The following is a 20,839-nucleotide window of genomic DNA, read 5'->3' as shown; positions in this document are numbered from 1 at the left end:
CAGAGAAGAAACCATTAGAAAACACAAAAGAGAAGGACGTATATCACGGAGACTGAACTAATTCCAAATAGTGTTTTCCCTCTAAAGTTTTCCATAAGATGTCAGCCACTTGTTGAGTGTTAAAATACTCTTCAGCTAGAGAATGCTGTATTTCCTTTGGCATTCCCGGCAGTTTCTAACCAGTGTTTGGAACTTGAAACCAGTGCCAAGCCTAAACACATCTGGCTGATTCCAGGCCACAAATAGCACTGGAATGCCTTCAACACCTTCCATAGTTGCCATACTTAAAAGTTTATTTCCAAAATAGAACTGACAAAAAAAAAAAAAAAATTATCAGCCTGATGCTCCAAAGTCAGAAATGTGTCATGTAGAGCACCATGTATCATCATAACATACATGAGGCTATGTGCTTATATTTCCTAATACACACTCGTATTTCAGCAAATTAAATTAAAAACCAACATTAGTAGATTCAACCCATTTTCATTTGCTAAGTGTCACGTTAATAAGATTGGGAACGCATTCTACACACTTCAGGTATGCAGTTATGCGGTGATATAAAATCTCAATTAGTAATTAAATATCTTTAGTAATATTATTGAGTGCCTCCAGGGCAGCATGCATGCCACTATTTAGAAAATACTGTAGACTGCTATATGTTATTTCATTAATGTCTTTATTTTACAGGAATGTCCAATATACATTTAGTGATGATAGATGTGGTAAGGCATAATATTAGAGTAGGAAGAAGTTATTTAACTGTCAGAGTAGAAATCAGAAAGATATCTGTTGGTGACTACTAGTTGTATTGGAAATAAAGAAAATTCTAATAACTTACTTCAAGGCAGCTAATAGTCTGAAGAAAACAAACATAATTCAAACCACACAAGAACCATTCCTTAACTTTTGGAAAAGATGTTTTGAATGAGGTAAACTAGATAACAGAGAATTCCAATGGAGTGCCAAGAGTCTAGAAAGATAGCATGCTTTTCCATTTGAAAAGGCCACCATGGTGGGAAGGTAATTTAACAGGAGGCAGAAGTGCATTTGGGGAAAAGACAAGAGGTTTTGACTTGGAAACTCCAAGTCCTTCTGTTATGAATTTGGTCTGTCTTGTGTGGACGTGGACCTTCAAGGAAAGGACCCTATCAGGAGAAAGAATAAGACATTTCTTGCAGTAGTGATTCATCCAGGGGGCAGGATGGTGTGGTGTTAAATGGGGGAGATGGGTTCTGGAATCTGACTGCCTGGATTCAATTTCATCTTTTACAACTGGCTGTGCAGACTCTGGGCATGTTAACCTCTCTCAGGACCAGGGTCCTTGTAGGTAAAAGGGAGATCATTTGGGGACCTAGCTTGTGGGCTGGGTATAAGAAGTATGGGAGACAATGTATGTAAAGTGTTTAGTGCAAGGATTGCACATAGTAGGCAGTCAATTAATGTTAGATCATTTTATTCTTATTTATTAGTACACGTTCAATAACTTCTCAAGTTCTAAGTAGGAGGCATGCAGCCGGAGCAGAGTACATGGAAGAAATGAATCTGAATGGAGAGAAGAGAAATTGTAGATGAAAAATTTCTCAGAGCTTTAGTTGCTACAGCATGCATGGACGAACTGTCCTACAACTCTTGCGGATACTAATGTCTCATCAGCTCAGGAACACAAAAGATCAACTAGTTAGGTCACTTCATGGAGAGACCATGTAAATAATTTTGAATGAACATTACAGTTGATATGGCTGTCTCTTTTCCAAAGCAACAAAACCCAGAGCAGTGTCCTGAGAGAGAGCAAGGCTTCTCCAGTATGTCAAGGCCTCTTAGAAATGCTTGGGGAGGCTGGGCAGGGTGGCTCATGCCTGTAATCCCAGCACTTTGGAAGGCTGAGGAGGGAGGATCAATTAAGACCAGGAGTTTGAGATTGCAGGGAGCTATGATGACAGCACTGCTCTCTACCTGGGTGACAGAGCAAAAAAAAAGAAATGCTTGGGGAATGCCCACCTAACTGCAGTCTATCATATAGATATTCTATGGTTACAAGCAATCCATTTTCAGAGAACTCATTTGCTAATAAACTGACAACCTGAAAGAATAAAATGTTCATCTATGACTTCATGCAAAGGGCAGAATTTGGAAGCAGGTGAGAGTTTCAACATATACCTTACACTAAATAGTTTACTGATCTCTAGACATTTCAGTGGTTAAGTATTTAACAGATTCAATCTAAACAGGAACTGACTTGGACATTCATCTCTTTTTAATTTGTTTGGTTGGTTTACCAGATTCAAACCAAGATGTCCTAGAATTAAATTTCCACATGAATAAGATTGAGAACATCCAAATTGATATTGAGTGAATCAAAACTTTTTTAGGGTAAATATTTTCTCTAATATCTAGGTTCATGATTCACTTGACAGCTATAATGATAACTGAAGTTAGTAATAAATGGAAGGTTCGTGGTATGAAAAAAATTACCATATAACTGAGAAACAAAATTGACTGTAATTTCAAACTTCGACTGTATCTACTCAAAAGTAGAAACATTTTTATTACTTTTCTAAATAAGGCACCTACCACAACGTCTCAACAAGGAAAAGCATCTACCTCAAGGTCTCAACACAGAAAGTACTCAATAAAGGCCAGATTTAAATTTTAGTAGATTACAAATGAGTTCTGGAGAGTGCCTAACAGGAGTTTCAGTTTTTTTAATTTCAGTCCTTGTTTGTGACCATTAATTCTATTGAAGTCAACATTTACACAGTGTTTCCTTCCTCTGTCCCAGTCCCAGGTCTCAGGAAAAGCAAGCAAGCAATAGCCATTGGTAGAAAAATTAAGCATTATGATTGTGTATCTGCCTAGGGAATAAATTAAACAGGTTGAGGCAAAAAAGCACTGGATCCCAAGAATAAGTAGGTCATAATTTCCTTCTTAATTTAAATGATTCAATATGTTAAATTATAACAAACACACTTTATCAATGACACATTGATAATCAACACATAATCAAATGACAATTCAACTTTATTTCCCAACCTCAGAATCAGTCAACCCCAAGACAGTTCTCACTTATAATTTTCATATGAGTACATTCTCAAAATATTACTAGTACTTAATATAAACAAATAAAAGACTTGTGGGCCCAATTAGTATAAGAAAATGCACTAAATTTCCACATATATCACATTGATAGAAAATTCATGGAGAACTTTACTTGGATGAATCCTAATATACTGACAGTAGTAATATCATGAGATGTTTGGTCAAGAGACCAAAAAGTTAACATGCTGGAAACTTGACAAGCTGGGAAGCCAACAGGAGGATAATTAATCATAAGTTTAGAGAAACCATTGGATGGTTAGCATCTTGTTGCTAGGCAATGTTTCTAGACAGCAGATCTCACATCTTAAAGGACCAGAACATTTTATTTTTACTTTTTAAAATAAAGTTTATTTTTCAAATATTTGTATTTGTCAACTTTTGGGTCTCTCAACTATCTATGTGCCTATGAAACTTATGGACTATGTAATCTATAATAAATAAATATATTGACCAGATATCAATATGTATGATAGCCCTCCCTAAAATAAAATTTTTACACTCACCATGTAGTAAATGATAGAGTTTGCATATGATCATATAATAAAACCAATCAGTGAGGGAAAGATGCCTTCAATGATGTGCCTATTGTAGCTGAATAATGAAATACAAAATATATTTGAGGTCAATTAAAATATTAAAATGAATTTAGGTATGAAAATATCTTTACTCTGTAAATGCTTAAATAGAACTTAGTAGTAAAGAAAATATCTTTATGGCTTTGCTATTAATCAATCAACCTTGTTCTCTTCACGAATGCCCTCAACACTTAATGGTACAGAACATGCTCCCCTCTCCGCCCCCTTAGGCTGATGGTGGTCCCTTGTGCTGCCTTCAGCACATGCCCAGCGAGGAATCCTTATTGGTGAGATGGTGAGAACAAGTGCTTCTCAAGGATAGTTTTCAATCACCAAGAAGGATGCCATATATTTAGGCAGTCAAAATACGACAGGAAATATTCACATTCCCCTTTCTTTTCTTTTTTCTTTTTCTTTTTTGCCTCCTCACCACTTTTGCCACAAAAGCATTAATGTTAGGTTGATTTTTTCCCTCCATATTAAAATGTTTGACACTAGAATTCCTTGTTTAAAATGAGATGTTTTCGTATGTCCGCGCTCCCCTACTTTTTTTTCCCCTTGCCAATATTTTGATTGAGATCCTATACTCTTTCTTTTCCCATCCAGGGCTAATAGAATATGCCAAATTTCTAGGGAGGAGCTGGAGATGGGTTAGGAGCAGGGATGAGGCTGTTAAGCTCATAGTTCAGGGCGGGAGGAGACAGAGGGAGGGAGGGAGGGAACCCAGGTGGAACTCAATTATAGAACTGCAAGTCAGATCTTGGATCGTGGGAAGTAATATTAATTTACATTACATACTTCATCTTTCTTTCTTTCCTTCTTTTTTTTTTTTTTTTTTAAATTAACTCAACATCTCTTTACTCATAGGGAAGAATTAGGATGCTGTTTTGTCAACTCTTTGTAATTGTTCCTAATTAGTATTGCATGAATCAGAAATAAACTAAAAATTTAGAAAGTTGTATTTCAGTCTTCCAAACATAGGTGGTTTCAGTAGCTCATTTCGTCTATTACTTTTCTTTTATGGTACTAACACCTTTAGTTGATTCAAAATGTGGCCAATTTATGAAAACTAAACAAAATCACCTCCAAATCATGGCTTACTTGATGTTTTGGATTATGAAACTAATACATTACTGACTGAATTTCTTATTAGATTTTTATATATATAGGTTCATTACAGCTTCAGAATTTGAAGATATGTTCAATAACTGGCTTGGGTCATGCCATTTCATTGCCCTGGCCATTCCAATATTCCGTTGACATGATTTGTAAAATTGGTTTACAGAATAACTGGAAAGATACGAAGACAAGCACATTCATAAACACACAAATGATCCAATAAACAGGCAACAAAAAAGTCCTACCGAGCTAGGCAAAAGCATTATTTCTTCCTTGTTGAAGGTATCAGCATATGCTACATCTTATGTCGCACAAGTGTGCTCATTAAATATTATGAAATGTACAGCAGGCCGGGAAGCTCTAACCAGCTAGTCAAAGTCACTCATACCTGTGTGTTCATATTTATGTCGCAGAAGGGAACTGCTTTTCTGGAATGTCTTGTCACATAAGTCACATGCATACATGCCACTCTCTGTCTTCTTGATCTTCTTGCGAGACAGACAGGAGTCGGAGTCTGTCATGTCATCTAGGCCTGACATGTAGTCTTGTGCTCCATCAAGCAATTCTCCCTGTGATATAATCACATAGTTCAACACAGTGTCTTCTCTTTGTGCTCACACCAAACAACTTCAAATAGGGTGACATTTGGAGAACCTCAAAAGTGCTTGCTAGTAATTGATCTAGTTTTTAAAAAATCATTATTTTCCATGAACAACATACAAGGTCTCGCATTTCAACAAAAATATAAACCTTCTCTGCCCTGGATCGTAGAGCTCACTGTTTTTCAAGGACAGAAAATAGTCAACTCTGAAGGTGAGAGAAACATAAATTTTTCTAAAATTCTTCGTTTTCTTTATACCAGGAAATATCCACGAGTGAAAATTAAACATTGGAATCTGTGTATTTTCCAGTGTGCTTAACTTTAGAAATGATCTGTAGCTGTAGAAACCCCATTTTAATTGAATTTTATATTTAGGTACAAAATGTTATTATTATGCAATCTATTTAAATGTATGTCTACCAACTAAAGGCCTCAAGCTATATTTTTATATTTAATTTTCTAATTTGAAATAGGGAATATTAATAACACTTTTTATCAATGTTCTATGTTAAAACAGCCTTCAGCATTGAGCAATAATGAATGTGGATCAGTAAATTATTAAATTTCTTGATATTTATTTTGTCTTGATCCAAAGGAGTGCAAACTTGCATGATAACATACATTTCCATTTGCTAGCCCACAGTTCAGTTTTCTTAGACTATGTTTGCACTAATTAATATTACAGAAGATTAAATAGGCTTAAATTCATTTACAAAGAGGGCAGATGTACGGTAAATTGGAATACTGGAACAGCTGTTACAGAGGTGCACTGCTACTTACCCTCCTATTTTGCAAACAGATTATAGTGCCTAATGTTAAAATATACCTGCTTTTGAATTTGATAAACCATAAATTATTAATCCATTTGACGATTTGGTAAGAAGTCATGTGGAATGGATGAAATATTTTTTTAGATACTCTTTGAAATAAATTATTCTTTCTAAAACAAAGTACCTATTGTTACTGCGAGTTGTGCATATCTTTAAAAGCATGTGACTATTGTAAACTTTAACTTTTAGCACTTCTGTAAGTCCAACCAAATATTGTTATCAATGTATAGTTCTAAAAGCGGATGCATTAACCTAAATAAATCTCAAAAATAAACAGTAATTGCTTCTTTATCTTTTTGAAAGCAAACGTGTTTATGGAGGACAGTGTTACACCGTTTCATCCATTTGTTTTTCTAGTCCACTCACAGTTCTAGGTTTATGTTAAAACAAACTCTTCTATTTCTGCTGATTTTTCTCACTAAGGTTTTTTTTTTGTTCTCCTACATGCACTTAAACAGTATAATTGCCATCTCCTTTCTTCAGAGCAAAAAGGTATGTCTCATTACCTGAAATCCTTGTTTCCGCTGGTACTTTCTCCTTTGCTGCATATCAGCAAAGGTAGCTGCTCCAGTTGGGTAGGTATAGGCCATATGTGGTAGGAAGCTCATCTGATCCAGTCCTGGGTATGGTCGTAGCCCAGGGATACTGGTCTGGACTGGTGGCATGAAGGTGGCAGGGGGAAATGCGCTTTGTGGTGGAAGAGCTGTGTATAAAGGTTTGGCACTAAATGGGTTCATGCCGAACACTGGGTTAGTGCTTTTGTTGTCCAGATTATTTGAATTTGAAAACTCCTTCTTGATAAAAGTCAAGTTCAGAGGCTCATCTGAATTTTCAGATGATGAAGAAACACTGTTATGGTCTAAATTTATGCTACTAGCTTTTGTTTTGTTCTTTGTGGCTATAATACTTTTGGGTTCTTTCATTTGTTTTGGTAATGACAAGTCCAAAGGCTCAGCCTGGAGCTCCTCGGAAGAGAAGCTGTTTGGAGTGTATGAACTACTGTGGGAGTTTTTAGAAGATGTGGAGGAAAGATTTAAGGGAGAAGGAGTATTACTCCTTGAGTGGTCCAATTTTTCAACTGGTTTAATATTGGTAAAATGGGAAGGTTTTGTTAGCCTGAGAGGAGGATCACAATTCGTAACACTGTTGTGGAGTTCTGCTATAGATGGTGATGTTATGGAGTCCATAGGTTTTACAGGAGAGCGGGGTAACAAGGAGTCTTTTGTGGGAGGATTACTGTTGGGAGCTAACGGCTTGGAGTTCCTTTCCAGTGATGGTGACCTGGAATTTGAATACTGGTAGACTTTTCGTTGCTCAAACCATTCCTTCACAAATTCCTGAGGAAGGCCCACAGCAATGGAAATTTTCAGCAGTTCATCAGAGTTGGGCTCCATGTTCATAGCATAGTATGCTTTGAGTACAGACATGTGGTCCTTGTATGGGTTGATGGGGCTTGTCATTCCTTTCTCAGAAAGTACAGATGACAAGAGGAGGGCTTTATTATCAACAAAAACTCCGGCTTTGTTGGGGACTATGTTTTCATGAGGTTGCAGGACCGCCTTGATCTCTTCATTCATCTTACAAAGGTAACGTTCATGCTGATGCAAAGGGATGGGGCCAGGAAAACTTTCTTTACAGAACTGGCATGAAAATGGCGTGGATATGTTGTGGTTCTCCATCATTTTATCATCAGTGACCAAATCTATTAAAGTACGCAGCTTCTCTTTCTTTATATTACTGATCTGTCTCCTTGAGTCAGTAGTCAAGCTCTGGAGGCAAGCTTTGGCTTCATTGACTTTTTCTAACGTATAGTCAATAATACTTTTAGTGGCACCATTATGACTCACTACTGGAAGACCGACTGGTGGAATATTAGGAGAAGTAACTCCCTGTTCCTCAGGTTGAGAACATGGATCCTTCATGTGATAACCTTTCAACTTGGAAATTTCTTCAGCCTTGCAGTCCATTTTTTGCCTGGAAACCGTATTGTCCACAATCTGTAGAACCTTTTGCACCTCACTTAAATTACTATTCATGGTGGGAAATCCAAGTAAAGGGGCTTCCATCCCTACACCTAAGTGCTGCATTGGACTCTGAGCAGATGGATGAACTCCTAAAGGGCTGGTGGCTCCAAGCCCACCATTCATAAAGGGACTAGTGCCACTAAACCCGTGTGTGGCCATAAGAACTTTATAGTCATTGAAGTCTAGTGGTTCTGTTTTAATTTTAAGTAAGCCTGTTTGTTCAGACATACTAAGTGGTTTTCCATTCTCCAACTTGTTTCTTAACTGGGTAATGGCTGAATTAGTAGGAGAAGAAGAAACAGAATTAGGGGAAGAACCCGTCTTGATATTGTTTCTCATTCGGCCATTTACCGAGATTAAACCAATACATTTCTTGCTGCTGATGTGTGAACTGTAGGAACCAGAATGGGAGAAACGTTTCTTGCAGTTTGGGCACTCGTAAGGTTTTTCACCTAAAATGATAATTAAAATGCACATTACATTTCTTTGATTAGGTAACAATTTTAGTTGTCTACCAAGACAAGAATCCGTGAAACCAAATGGAAGAAACACAATGGGGCACCTCTACATGCTAGGTGCTTAGATTAGAATTATGTGACCACAACTGTTTCTGGGCTTTATCTATCCTGGGAGGACATAACTCAAGATGTTAGCAGTTAAAGGTAGGGCTATCTATGCCTTTTTCTGCTAAGATCTCAAATCTTGTCTTGCCATTGGCAGCCTCCTATTTAAACAGAGTGTCAGATTAATGTGTGGTCAATAACACAATAAAGATGTCACAGTATTTAAAGGGAAGTGTAGCCATGGCTTTAATCAACTCTGTGGAGATTCCATTGATTCTACCAATCCAACTAGTCCTTTGAATAGCATCCAATTTGGTAATAAAATGCTTGGCAGAGCTATCAAACTAGTTATAAAGAAGAAATCTCTGTGGTAGGATACTGTTCTGTGATACACAGCTCTCAGGAATCAGGGAACATTTATCACATACAGCTCCTATCCAAAATTCTTCAACTTTCTTTCATGGTTAGGTATCAAAAATGAATATCCTTCAGAATTTGTCAGTTGAGTTTCCTCAGGAGAAAAATTTTTGATCTGGAGAAGAGGTTTCAAAAACACAAAAAGGAGCCTCTAGATTTTGTAATGAATTAAAATATTTGTAGTTTTTAAGAAGTATAAGCATACTTCTTTTTCCTGTTATAAGATAGCATTATTGATGGTGCCCTAAGTCTCATGAAGACAAATCAGTCCCACATAGCTTATGAAATAAATGGGTAGTTCCAAAAAGCTACAAACAGGATCGTGTACATTTTAAACAATCTTTTAAAATTCCCCTAATTAAACAAAATGCAAATGTGAGAGCCAGCACCTCTGCTACTCACCACTGTGAATTCGCAGGTGTTCTTTCAGATGGTGTTTATATTTGAAGGCCTTGCCGCACTCCGTGCATTTGAACTTGCGATTACCTGCTCCTTGGGTTAGCATTTGGTGCTAAAAGAGGAGAAAAGACTGACATCAGTTTTGTGCAGGAGGAACAAAGAAAATTTGTTACAAATATTTTTAAAAGGCCTCTATTTTTCAGACGGGCCAAAAGGTTTGAGTGCATTCTTATTTATCTGCCCAGTCTTTCAGAGTTGCAATAAAAGTGATAATGTCTGTAATAAAATTGGAACAAATAAAAAAAAGTGCTTTCACATGCGCATCCAACACTTGCTTTAGAATTATTTCTGTAGTCTCTTTTCCAAATTGTTTTTTTGAGCCTTCAGAGATGAGAAAGTATAATTGTAAAGATGTTTATTGTTTTTGTGTTTACTATAAATTCTAAAAATATGAAGATTCCCTGCTAGAGTGAAACTATTTTGTTAAGAAAAAAAAAATAAATGTTTTCCTTAAAATTTTGAATAGTCTAAAAAAAATCCCCCCAGATGCATGTAGCAAATTTTATCAAATTTTCTGTATCAGGGTAAAAGTATATCTTATATTGAACCAATCTAAAATTTAAAAAAAGAAAAAATCAAAAACACACGAACAAAAAGAAACTCGACTATAAATATTTCATTGCATGATAAGCATGTTTAAATATCCCATTCACTATGCTAGTAGTGAATGTAAACCCTGTTTTTCCTGAGGTGCTGCATATCAGATTTGATTCATTATCAAATGTAAGAGACAACATCTTGGGTTATAGCTGCTTGAACAGTTTTATCACAGGCCAGTAGGAAAGACTTCAACGACTTTTCATTTTCCTTTTTAGTAGTGTGCTAGGGAGTAGGGACAAAAAAGAAAAAAAAGTTTGCTGAAAAGACAAGTTAAAAGCAGCAAAGATATAATCAAACACAGCTGACCTTTTTGAACAAGGGAAAAAAAAGCAGTGTGACTTAGAATTCTGGAAAAAAAATATAGTCATCCACTCTGGATGCTCAAGGTAGGAGGTCAGCCTTTTTCAAGCAGCAATGACACAAAAGCCTTTTGCAAAAAGACAGCACAGAAACGGTATGACAACTGCTAGGGTGTGCTGAATCTTCCCACATTCCTAGTGAGACAGATGGTGTTACATGGGACACAGGGAGGTTTGTTCAAACAGCAGCAACCTTCAAAGATCAAGCAGAGCCCAGCTCGCCGAGCGCCATTGAGGGACCAGCGCTCATATGTTGCTGAGTTGCATAAACAAACAGCAACAGCTGCTTTGTCTCCCCCCACAGCCCTCAGAGGACTACTATAAACTTTAGTTGTGCCACTGTTAATATGATACAATCATTTTAATTTACTAATTGTAAATGCCATGAGCAAATGAGGGGACTTTTCAACACCAAAGCTACCATTCATAATGCGCCAACACAATCACACTTCTGCATGTGAAATTTAAAGCGGTTATGCGAGATAAATATCTTGGCATCTTTTTTTTCCTAGAGTTTTTGTGCATATGAGCAAGGGGAGATAAACTGTTACATAAGTGTAACTATGTGAGCATTTTTTTTATAACTGATCTTTGAAAAACACTCAGGTGACAAGCCCGATCAGATATAAATGGAATGATCTATATGAGCTGTTCTCTTAAAATAGTAAAATTTCAGAATAGAGTATGATCACCATTGCTTGGTTGTGTTTGCTTGTTCTTATTTTTCTTACTCAAAGAAAATAAAGCCCATAAGGAAAAAATAAGAATTTTATATGAAATATCGTATTTAATAATTTTTAAAACAGATATGGTGTCAAGGTTTATATAGGATGATTCTAGATCTGGAGGGCCAGTTATTATGACTTAAGGCACACCATTTCTGTTACCATTTGAACATATCATAATATCAATTTGCAGAGTCAATTCTCCCAGGAGGACAGAAAGAGCAGTTTTGCTGCAATATTTAAGAGACATGGTGAATCAATTCTATTCAATTATTTTAAAAATTTAAGAAGCTATGCTTACCGGTTCAAGACAGAGTTTTTATTTTTAAGACAAGTAAGCAAAAAGGCAGAGCTACATTTTAACGTTTAGCTACAAATATGCATATCAAGAAGGGATCATTTTAAATGTACATCCAATGTTTTAGTATTAATCCAACTTATTTTATATATACTTATATACCATATGCCTTTTTGATTTTCCTTAAAACACTTAGATTTGATAAACTAGTAGCAGCTTGTAAAAATACTTCAAGTAATTGAAGGTGTTATATGACAAATGAAATATACACTTCTTTTACTATGACTTGGATCCTGTATGAAAAGAAAATTCCTAAGTAAAACTAGGTGAAAAATGGAATTAAAATTGCTGAGATGTTTAATAATGTATAATTAAAATGCTACAATTTCATTCACTTTTTGTGGAACATAAAAATGAAACTAAAGTCAAGTTAAAGTGCAAATAAAATTTCTAAATTAGAAATTAACACACTCATTCGATCGTGAACATAAGACTATTAAATCATATTAGAAGAGACCATCAAAAAATCATTTAGACCTCAATTAAAGCTATTACCATTAAAAGATCTGCATCTTCAAAATGCCATGAAAAATTAATAATGATTGCCAATCAAAGCAATATCGTTTCTCTAAGGGGTTATTATAGAAAGAAATCACTTAAACCCCCCCGCCCCACCTGATCTGTCCCTGGCTTGTGCGTCACCATATGCCGCTCGAGCTGGGTGCGGTAGGCAAACGTGTAGCTACAAAGAGGGCAGGAAAAGTTCTCTTCATTCTTCTCGTGGCGGTACTTGATGTGCTCCTTCAGTGATGTCAAGCGCTTGTAGCCCCGGTCGCAGTAGGGGCAGGTCAGCAGTTGGGCAAAAGCATCTGGAGTTCCAGGTGGCAGGTCTGTAGCCGAGAGACGAGAGAGAGAGGACGGGCCAAAAGGTCAGTAAATCAATGGCAGCTAATGGGCTGACTGCCCGGGATGGTATGACAGGAATCACTGCAATCTGCTCCACCAGAGTGCCATCATTGCACCCGGCCCCCTTGCACACCAGTCCCCTCGCACACCCAGGACAGACTTGTCGGAATCAGCTCACACTGCGCTAGAAAATTAATTAATTACTTGAGATTTGGTGGGGAGGGGAGCATTTAAACAGCTGATAAATGAGGAAATTCTCTTTCGGTGACTGACAGTTCCTATTGAACCTTCAGTGACATATTACTCGGGAACTCACGGGGTGAAGGAGCTTTTCAGGTGTTGGTAGAGAGGAACAAAAGGTGAGGGTCAGTATTTCTAAACTTTTTTTTTTTCCTCAAAAGTAAAATATTTCAGAAAGATAGGAATAAATTTAGATATTTTTATCTCTTAGAAATGGCTCTAATTGTTCTTGTTCTTTATTGGATGTACAAATGACACAAATTTGCTGACAAAAAAATTTCACAATACCCTAAAATTACAGTTCTAATCTTTGCTCATGAAATTCCATGCCTCTGCAGCTGTTCTTCAAATTTTAAGGTAAACACCCAGGCATGTAGTGCATTTGTAATTGTAACAGCTGCAGAGGTCAGTGTAGTGGCTAAAAATGAATTACAGCCTCACCATTTTCTTCTTGCCCATTGGCCTCTGGCGTGCCAAGGCGAGACAGCTCTTCAGGGGCTTCTGGGTAAATAATGGCTGTGTCACTGCGCTGAAGGTACTCCTCGATGCTGACTGCATGGCCATCGCGTTCCTCCAGTTTTCTTTTGGCAAAGTATTCCTCAAAGTCCGATGTGCAATTTGCATTCTTCACTGAAATCATAAAAGGAGAAGAAATGTCTTTTCCAGGCCTTCTTCCTGGGAGCCCAAGTCCATCTACATCATTGTTAGTAAGCGACGCTGACTTGCAACCAGACTACAAATGCCTGGTTTATTTGTAAGAAGCATCGAAGATGACCAATTATTGATTGAACGCTTATTCTTATAATAGATGCAAGAAAGAGGATACTTTGCTTTAAGTTAAATAAGCACATTATACTTTTGTCTTCCTGGAACATTGGTCTGCATAATTCACAGAGAATGAAAGAAATCTCAAAATGTTTTTTTGCGAAAATTTAAAAAGACAAGCAGAACCACATTCTAAAATCCATAAACAATAGACATAATATAAGCTCGAAGCTACTTGAATAGTCTATATAAAGCTTCCTTTTCTTTCAAGAAAGGTACACTTAATTTTTCATTGTCCACTAAACTTCACGTCCCTAACCACAGATACATCCTGTTGCTAAATATAAGCTTTTAACCCTCCACCCTCTGAACACCACAGGCAGCCGGGACTACATAGTCTGAGACAGATGCAAAAGGACAGATATTCCTAGAGAGATAATAATGCAACTTTGTTAAAAAAATCATGCAATGTGGCAGTTTATCTTTCCCTATAATTTCAATCTTTAGCTCAGTATTTTAAAGCTGCTGAAAATAAAATTAAACTCATAGCTGATAGAAATAAAATAAAAAGTAACAGAGGGAGTTAAGAAACTGGCTATACTGCTGTGTAATTTTAATATGATTTTAACTTTTGTAATTATGGATCTAGTCCCGTGAAATGAATAATAGTTGTAACCCAATTTTAACAACTTGGGTCACATGTATATTTGAAACCTCTAGATGTATTTCTGAAATAAGTTATGGCTTAAATTTCCTAAATAAAATGTTTTATGCATAAGACAAAGTTGGGAGAGTAGCTGTTACCTACCTGTTACTCTCTATCATAGCTAAGTGAAAAAAATACTTTGTCAGTACAATTAATGGTGGAATCCCACCATCATAGTTTTTGAAAGCAGTTAACCTTGGTTCCACTATATTCTTCACCTCACCTTCTCTGCCACAAACAATATTACAGTATTTGCCACGCTAATTCTTTTTGGCAACTGTGGCAGGGTAATTTTTGAGCAAGCCAGTCAATTTGGTGGGTTTCTTTTTTTGTTTTGGTTTTCATTATTATGAACTTGTGGATTTTAGACGAGAAGACTAGAAAGTGGAACCTTCCATTAATTCAACAGCATTTATTGAATGCCTGGCATGTGATAGGCATCACGTCTTGCAGAAAACCAGATCTAGTCTCATCCCTCAGGACGCCAGGAGAAAGATCAATATGACTGATATCTCAAAAATAAATACATTATTACAAACTCAAATAAGTCTTATGAAAGAAAGTTATATGGTGGTATGAAAGAAGTTGCAGAGGAACATGACGGCCTCTGGAAGATGAGGAAAATTTTAATTGAGGAAGCATGAAACGAACTGTGGAAGCTGCGGAAGAGCAGCATGTGCAAGGATGTGGTGGCTGAAAGAGGCATGGGATCCTCAGGAAGTGAGCGTGGAGGCGTGGAGGGTGGAAGGGGAGCCTTGTGATGCGAGGGTGGAGAGGCAGGCGGGAACCAGACCCTGCAGTGAGGAAGAGCCTTGTTAAGGACATGGGATTCTATTCTAAGAGAAACGGGAAACCATCAAAGGGTATTAAGCAGAGATGAAATTATGATTATTTGCGTTTTTAAATGACAACTTTGGCTATAGTATGCTAGAGATCAGAGGACTAGAAAAGTGGGTTCTGGGAAGCCAGTGAGGAGACTCCTGCCCCGGCCCAGGCAAACGATAACGGTTAAGGAATTGGAGATGGAGAGGAAGAAGAGGCTGGATGTGAGAGATACTTAAGAAGTAAAATCCCTAAGACTTGGGGAAGAACTGGGTTTGTCAAGGTGGGAGATGCTAACCCCCACGTTCAGGCTTTACAAACTTGATGGATGGTAGGGGGCATTCATCAAAGTGGAGAACACTAGAATTCCAAAAAGACTTGAAACTGTGGACAAATATGCAGGATCAAATAAAAGGAGATGGGAGAATCACACTCAGTGGACCATTAAACTAAGCACTGATAATCCTGAGTGCTGTGATCTCAAATCTTTCTCTTTTGCCACTCCGACTTCCGCTAAGTTTAACAAGAACAATCATCTGATTCCAAGACCTACATTTACCTCAAAAATGGTTTGGAATGTGCAGTAGTGGATTAAGATTTTATACCTTAAAATTTTTCTTAAGTCTTTTCTTAGTTGAATTTAATAAGAGAACATGGGTATTGCTTAAGATCACTTTTCCACTGCTATACTCACAATGCCATGGATGTTTTCCAAAGCATACTTATTGGTGGTGGTTGTGATGATGTCATTAAACTTGCATAGCTAAGGCGCTAGGGAGTATGTAGGAACTGCCAACTTGCACAGACTATTTGTTCATTGTTTTGGATCATCAAAATAACTCCAGAGCTATCAAACGTCACCTTTTGTTTCTAATGGCAAGAAAAGATAAGGAGGACAAAATGGTGGATCCAAGATGAACGTCTTTTGAATAACTTGACGATTTTACTAGTGACTGACTTCTTTTTCAGTGCTATGACAATAGAGAGTAGCATAATAGCTCCTTTCTGAAATCGTACCTACTTGAGTGTTATCAAATGTTTAAGACATGATTTAAGTTTTTCAAGAATGTTGTCCCACTGGCTGACCTCAGTGTAACCTAGTAAACATGGATGGATGTACATTTAATATCCTAATTTTATCTTGATATTTCAGCAACTATTTGAATTATCTGGCTATCTTTGCATGAATTTTCATTTGCATATGAATGTTTCCATCAGAAATGTAATCAAATGCAAATTCAATTGGATTTGCATTAATAGCCTTTCGGCTTAAAAGGGAGAAAAATTCTGATTTTTCTGGATAGGCAAACTAAATTGCATTGAGATATGTTACTGGTGTTTGGAGAGGCAATCCAATTGCTAGATCAAATTTGGCCATGCTAGATTTCTATGTCAAGTGTGATGGGGACAAAAGACATCAAATCATGTGCTCTCTTTAAGGATCCATCTTTGATCATCTTTGTATTCTAGGCATTGAGTATATAGTGCCTAGAAATTAGTAGGCTCTTAAGAATCATTTATGGAATGAATGTGGAATAAATTATGTCCTTAAAACTAATCTTGGTGTAGAGGTCTTTTAGTAAAAGGAAGCATAAAATAAGAGACCTACAGTTGAGCTAGGGACTTAGATCTAATATTTAGGCAACTGTAGAACAATTATGTGATAAACTGTGTAGTGGTGATCATAAATACTTGCAAGAGTTTGATAGGGCTCAGATGAGTATTCAAAAAAGGTTTCATGAAGATGGCACTCAGTCATTTAAATCTATTTGCTCCATCAGGATTTTACTTCACATGGTGCAGACATGCTATTGGTTATATATCTCATATACCTAGAGTTGCTTAAGTGAGCTAGAGTTGAACCTTCCATGAACTTGGTATAACCAGCCTGGATATAACGTGGTTCTTCATGGGGTTGCAATCGCTACTAGTAATGTATTGTTTTTCTGCCTAGCACTACAGCATTCTCCTTTGCCGGGGAATGGCTCCATGTCCCTATTGCCAAGCCTTATGGCACCCAAGGGAGCTGCTATGTTATCACATGATCCTGCTCTACTAGCTACAGTGGGTCATGTGCAACTGAAGTGAACCAACGTCAGTCCTGTTGATTGGTCCAGGGGTAGCCAACAGATACAATTGAATTCAATAAATCCCTTCCCTATGATGTGAGGACTTTGTTCTAAAAAAAGCATCAAGGCCATTTTTTTTTTCTGCTAAGTGACTATAAGATGTAGAATGAAGAAATTGCAATTTTCTATTCAGAGAAAGATTTACGAAGAGAGAGAATAAAGTAGACACACAGAGAAAAGCAGATAAGATGGCACATCCTGACAGTCTCTTTCTAGCACCTCTTGTTCTTGAGACCAAAATGCAGCTTGTAGTGGCTCTGTTGACCACCTTCCTTAGAGTCTATGAGCCAAGAAACTTCCTTTTCTACTGAAAGCTACGTTATGTTTCAGTCTCTTAAAACCAAAATCACCCTAATTGTTATGGTACCAGAACAAATGATGTGATTAAATATTGGTTACTCTCAAAATTGTAGAGAAGAATGAAGTTTGGATTGTATTCGGAAGTTTGTAATTTTGTTTTTGTAACGATTATGTAGTACTGTATAACGGACATAGGAATGAGGTAGAAAATTTGCTAGAAAGTTATAGAATTCCCCATTGCATTTTTCTAGTGTAAAATCAACCTCATTTTCCTTCTTTCTGTAATCCTCTTCACTCCCTGGTATCCTTGGAAGAACTGCCAAAACACACTGACAAAGGATATTTGCATGGTATTTACGATCAAACCGTAACAAAAATTCACAAGAAGCCTCAAGTAATTTCTTCCCATACCTTCTCTAGAGAGATTTTGCATTTAGTCCTAAAATTTACCTGAATGTCTTGCAAATATCTCAACCTTTCCTAAGTTTAGATAAACTTTTCTCTATCCAAAAAAAGAACTTCAGTAATTAATGTTTCCTCATGGCCATGTGTATTTTAATATTGTTAGGGTGAAATTTTAGGTTCCTTCAAGTTAGGAAAGCCTTCAATTTTTTTGGAAATATGTTGGCCAATCTTACTAATGTTGCTTATTAATGATACTTTTATAAATACCTTTATGTCTGTCTTCAATATTGATATTTGTAGACAGATAATAATAAATACCAATATAGACTGACTTTTAAAATTATTGCCTAAAAAACAATTAATTTTAATAGAACTCTAAATGAAAGAGAAATGTTGGTCCCCAAATCAGCCAGCTCCTGTAAATCAAGTTGCTTTAGAATACTTTCTCAAAGATACTTAAAAGTGAATTTTACTTAGTGTTTACAGGTAGTTAAATTATAATGCAGCCCTCATACTTATTCTTTCTCCTTTTTGGTTTCCCTTTGTGACTTATTTTCTTTATTTGTAACAAGTATGTATTCACATAGAAAGACAGGTACTCTATTATCAATGGTTTAGCATCTTGCATGTTTTAATTTTCATAACAAATTGAAGAAATACATTTGAATATTATGTTAAGCCATTTTAATAAACATCAAAACGAATAAATAATTATTTTGGAAAAGAAAATATTTTGGAGGATTCAGAAGAGCTGTAGCAAGTAGATGTAAAAAACTGAGTAGAATCATTCATCAATCCCTTTGTTTAATAACTGTTTATTGAGTGCCTACTAGTGCCAGAAGAGTGTGTTTGGAGATGAGGAGAGGAGGTTGATAATTTTTTTCTTACTTCTGGGATTCTAATATTTGGAGACATTTACATAAAATGATTGTGGTTCTGCAATAAACAGACACACACACACACATATATATATATATATATATATATATATATATAAAAACACAAGGGATCATATACATATGTACTTCCTCAATGTAATGTAGAAATTATGTATTTATCATACACTCTGGCTTTTTCTCCCTTCACTACATGAAGGTGAAGGGATCTAAAGAAGCAATCACAAATCTAGGTAACTGCATTTATCATCTTTTTGAAAAAGCCTCTGTATTAACAACATCTTAGATGATAAGAACACATAGAAAATTATTTTTAATGTAGTCATTTGTATTGACGTTTTAGTTTAAAGCAGCACGTACTCAGCATTTGTCGAGGCATATAAATTCTTGTGGCTACTTTGTTTAAAGTCAACTAATTAATGAATATAAGCGTTTCACCATTAAAAATGCATGTGTGCATTTTTTTGCAGAAGACTTCCAAAATACATATTGGCACCGGATATCTCAAAAGCACCATGAGGGAAGGGGATGATCTTTTTCTCATTACCCAGCTACACGGGCAGCCTCTCAGAACCCCCGGCTGGTACAGAGGCATGTGTAAAGCCAGGGAAGGGTCGTCAAGAGCAACAGAGAAGTTTTCTTCTCTTCCCAGGAATTAGTACAGTGTCTTGGCTGGTTTCTCCACCCCTGCTTTATCATGGCTTTCCCCAGGGAACAAACGTTCAAACGTCAATGAGAGTTCCCCACGTGTAAGAGCTTCAGGAGAGAGAGGTGAAGAGTGACGGGGGCGGGGGTGGGGGGCATGCATCTGCAGTACTCCGCAGCATCAAGTATCTCCCTAAACAGCAGGAGGCAGCCCAGGCAGGCACAGAGTCTAATTTTAAACTTAGATTTTATATTAAGGGATTGTGACTATCAAGATTTAGAGACTACTAACCCTTAGACAATTTTGATGGCTATGTGTTGGTACAGAATGATAGAATCCATGACATTTTTTTTTTTAATTTCCAAGTTAGAATATGCACTCATTCTCACATTACTGTGTAATCTAAAAAGTTGGAATTGGTATATTACCAAAAAAGACTCTTAAACTATTTTATTATAGTTTAGAGGGATATATGAAGTAAAGTGATCTTGCCCAGCAATTTGGTGCTTTTTTATGCTTTTGGTAGAGACACACAAAACCTAGGAAATGCCGTGGGACAGTCAGGATTTTCAAAATGTGGTCCCAAGACCGGCAACATCAGTATTACCTGGGAACTTGCTCGAAATACAAATTCTTGGGGCCCATCCCAGACCTATGGAATCAGCAATTTCTGTTTAAACAAGTCATTCAAGAAATTCTGACCCTTGCCCAGTTTGAGAACCACTACTCCAGAAATTCAACCCTCCACCTCACATAACTAAATAAGACATTCAGTAACATGGCTTTGGAAACAGCACAGAATCACTTCCATGTCAGGTGGCCTTCCTGACTACCTCAACCTGAGTTCATACCCTCCTTCTTTATTTACCGAGTATCACCTGTATATCTCAATCATTGAATTTTTTACATCCTATAATCTTTTGCTTACATGTCTATGAGCTGACAGAGGCATGAACTACGTGCTATTCAGCTTTGTGTCAACAGTGCCTAGCGTACTGCCTGGGACACGGTTATGACTCAGTAGCGAAATGATTAGACCAGGTTCAGGGGCCTTGACCTCCTCATTTTGGCTTAGTTATTTTATTTTTTTGCATCTAATTTCTTCATCTGTAAAACAAGCCAGTGTGTGCTTTCTCGGGTATCCCCAAAGTTCCAGAATTCCATAATTTCAATTAATTAATTACCTTAATCAATTTGCTTTTTACTCACTGGCAAGGCCTAGAGAATTTTATCTGTATTCTTTTCAATTAAAAACTCAAAACAACACAACTTCCTGATGAGGGAACCACATACGGCGGATTAAGAAAAATATTTTGGAGGTGCCTGGAAACAACAGACCACATCACAAGGAAAACAGT

At 36.8% G+C, this 20,839-nt stretch overlaps 1 protein-coding gene across 1 annotated transcript in view; it reads right to left on the bottom strand.

Annotated features, from left to right (window-relative positions):
- The window catches only part of ZEB2 (zinc finger E-box binding homeobox 2), a 128,268-nt gene that overhangs the window by 2,080 nt on the left and 105,349 nt on the right, over window positions 1-20,839 (bottom strand). Inside the window, exons 4-8 of the mRNA XM_012641742.1 lie at window positions 13,254-13,442; window positions 12,342-12,556; window positions 9,628-9,736; window positions 6,728-8,697; window positions 5,179-5,359 (exon numbers count right to left, since the gene is read on the bottom strand). Of these exons, the coding sequence (XP_012497196.1) occupies window positions 5,179-5,359; window positions 6,728-8,697; window positions 9,628-9,736; window positions 12,342-12,556; window positions 13,254-13,442 (2,664 nt within the window). The remainder of the gene's footprint in view (window positions 1-5,178; window positions 5,360-6,727; window positions 8,698-9,627; window positions 9,737-12,341; window positions 12,557-13,253; window positions 13,443-20,839) is intronic.

This window comes from Propithecus coquereli, unplaced genomic scaffold (genome assembly GCF_000956105.1).
Source record: "Propithecus coquereli isolate 6110/MARCELLA unplaced genomic scaffold, Pcoq_1.0 Scaffold169, whole genome shotgun sequence".
NCBI lineage: Eukaryota > Metazoa > Chordata > Mammalia > Primates > Indriidae > Propithecus > Propithecus coquereli.
Note: the sequence above shows the minus strand (reverse complement) of the source record. Positions and strands in the feature narration are given on the sequence as shown.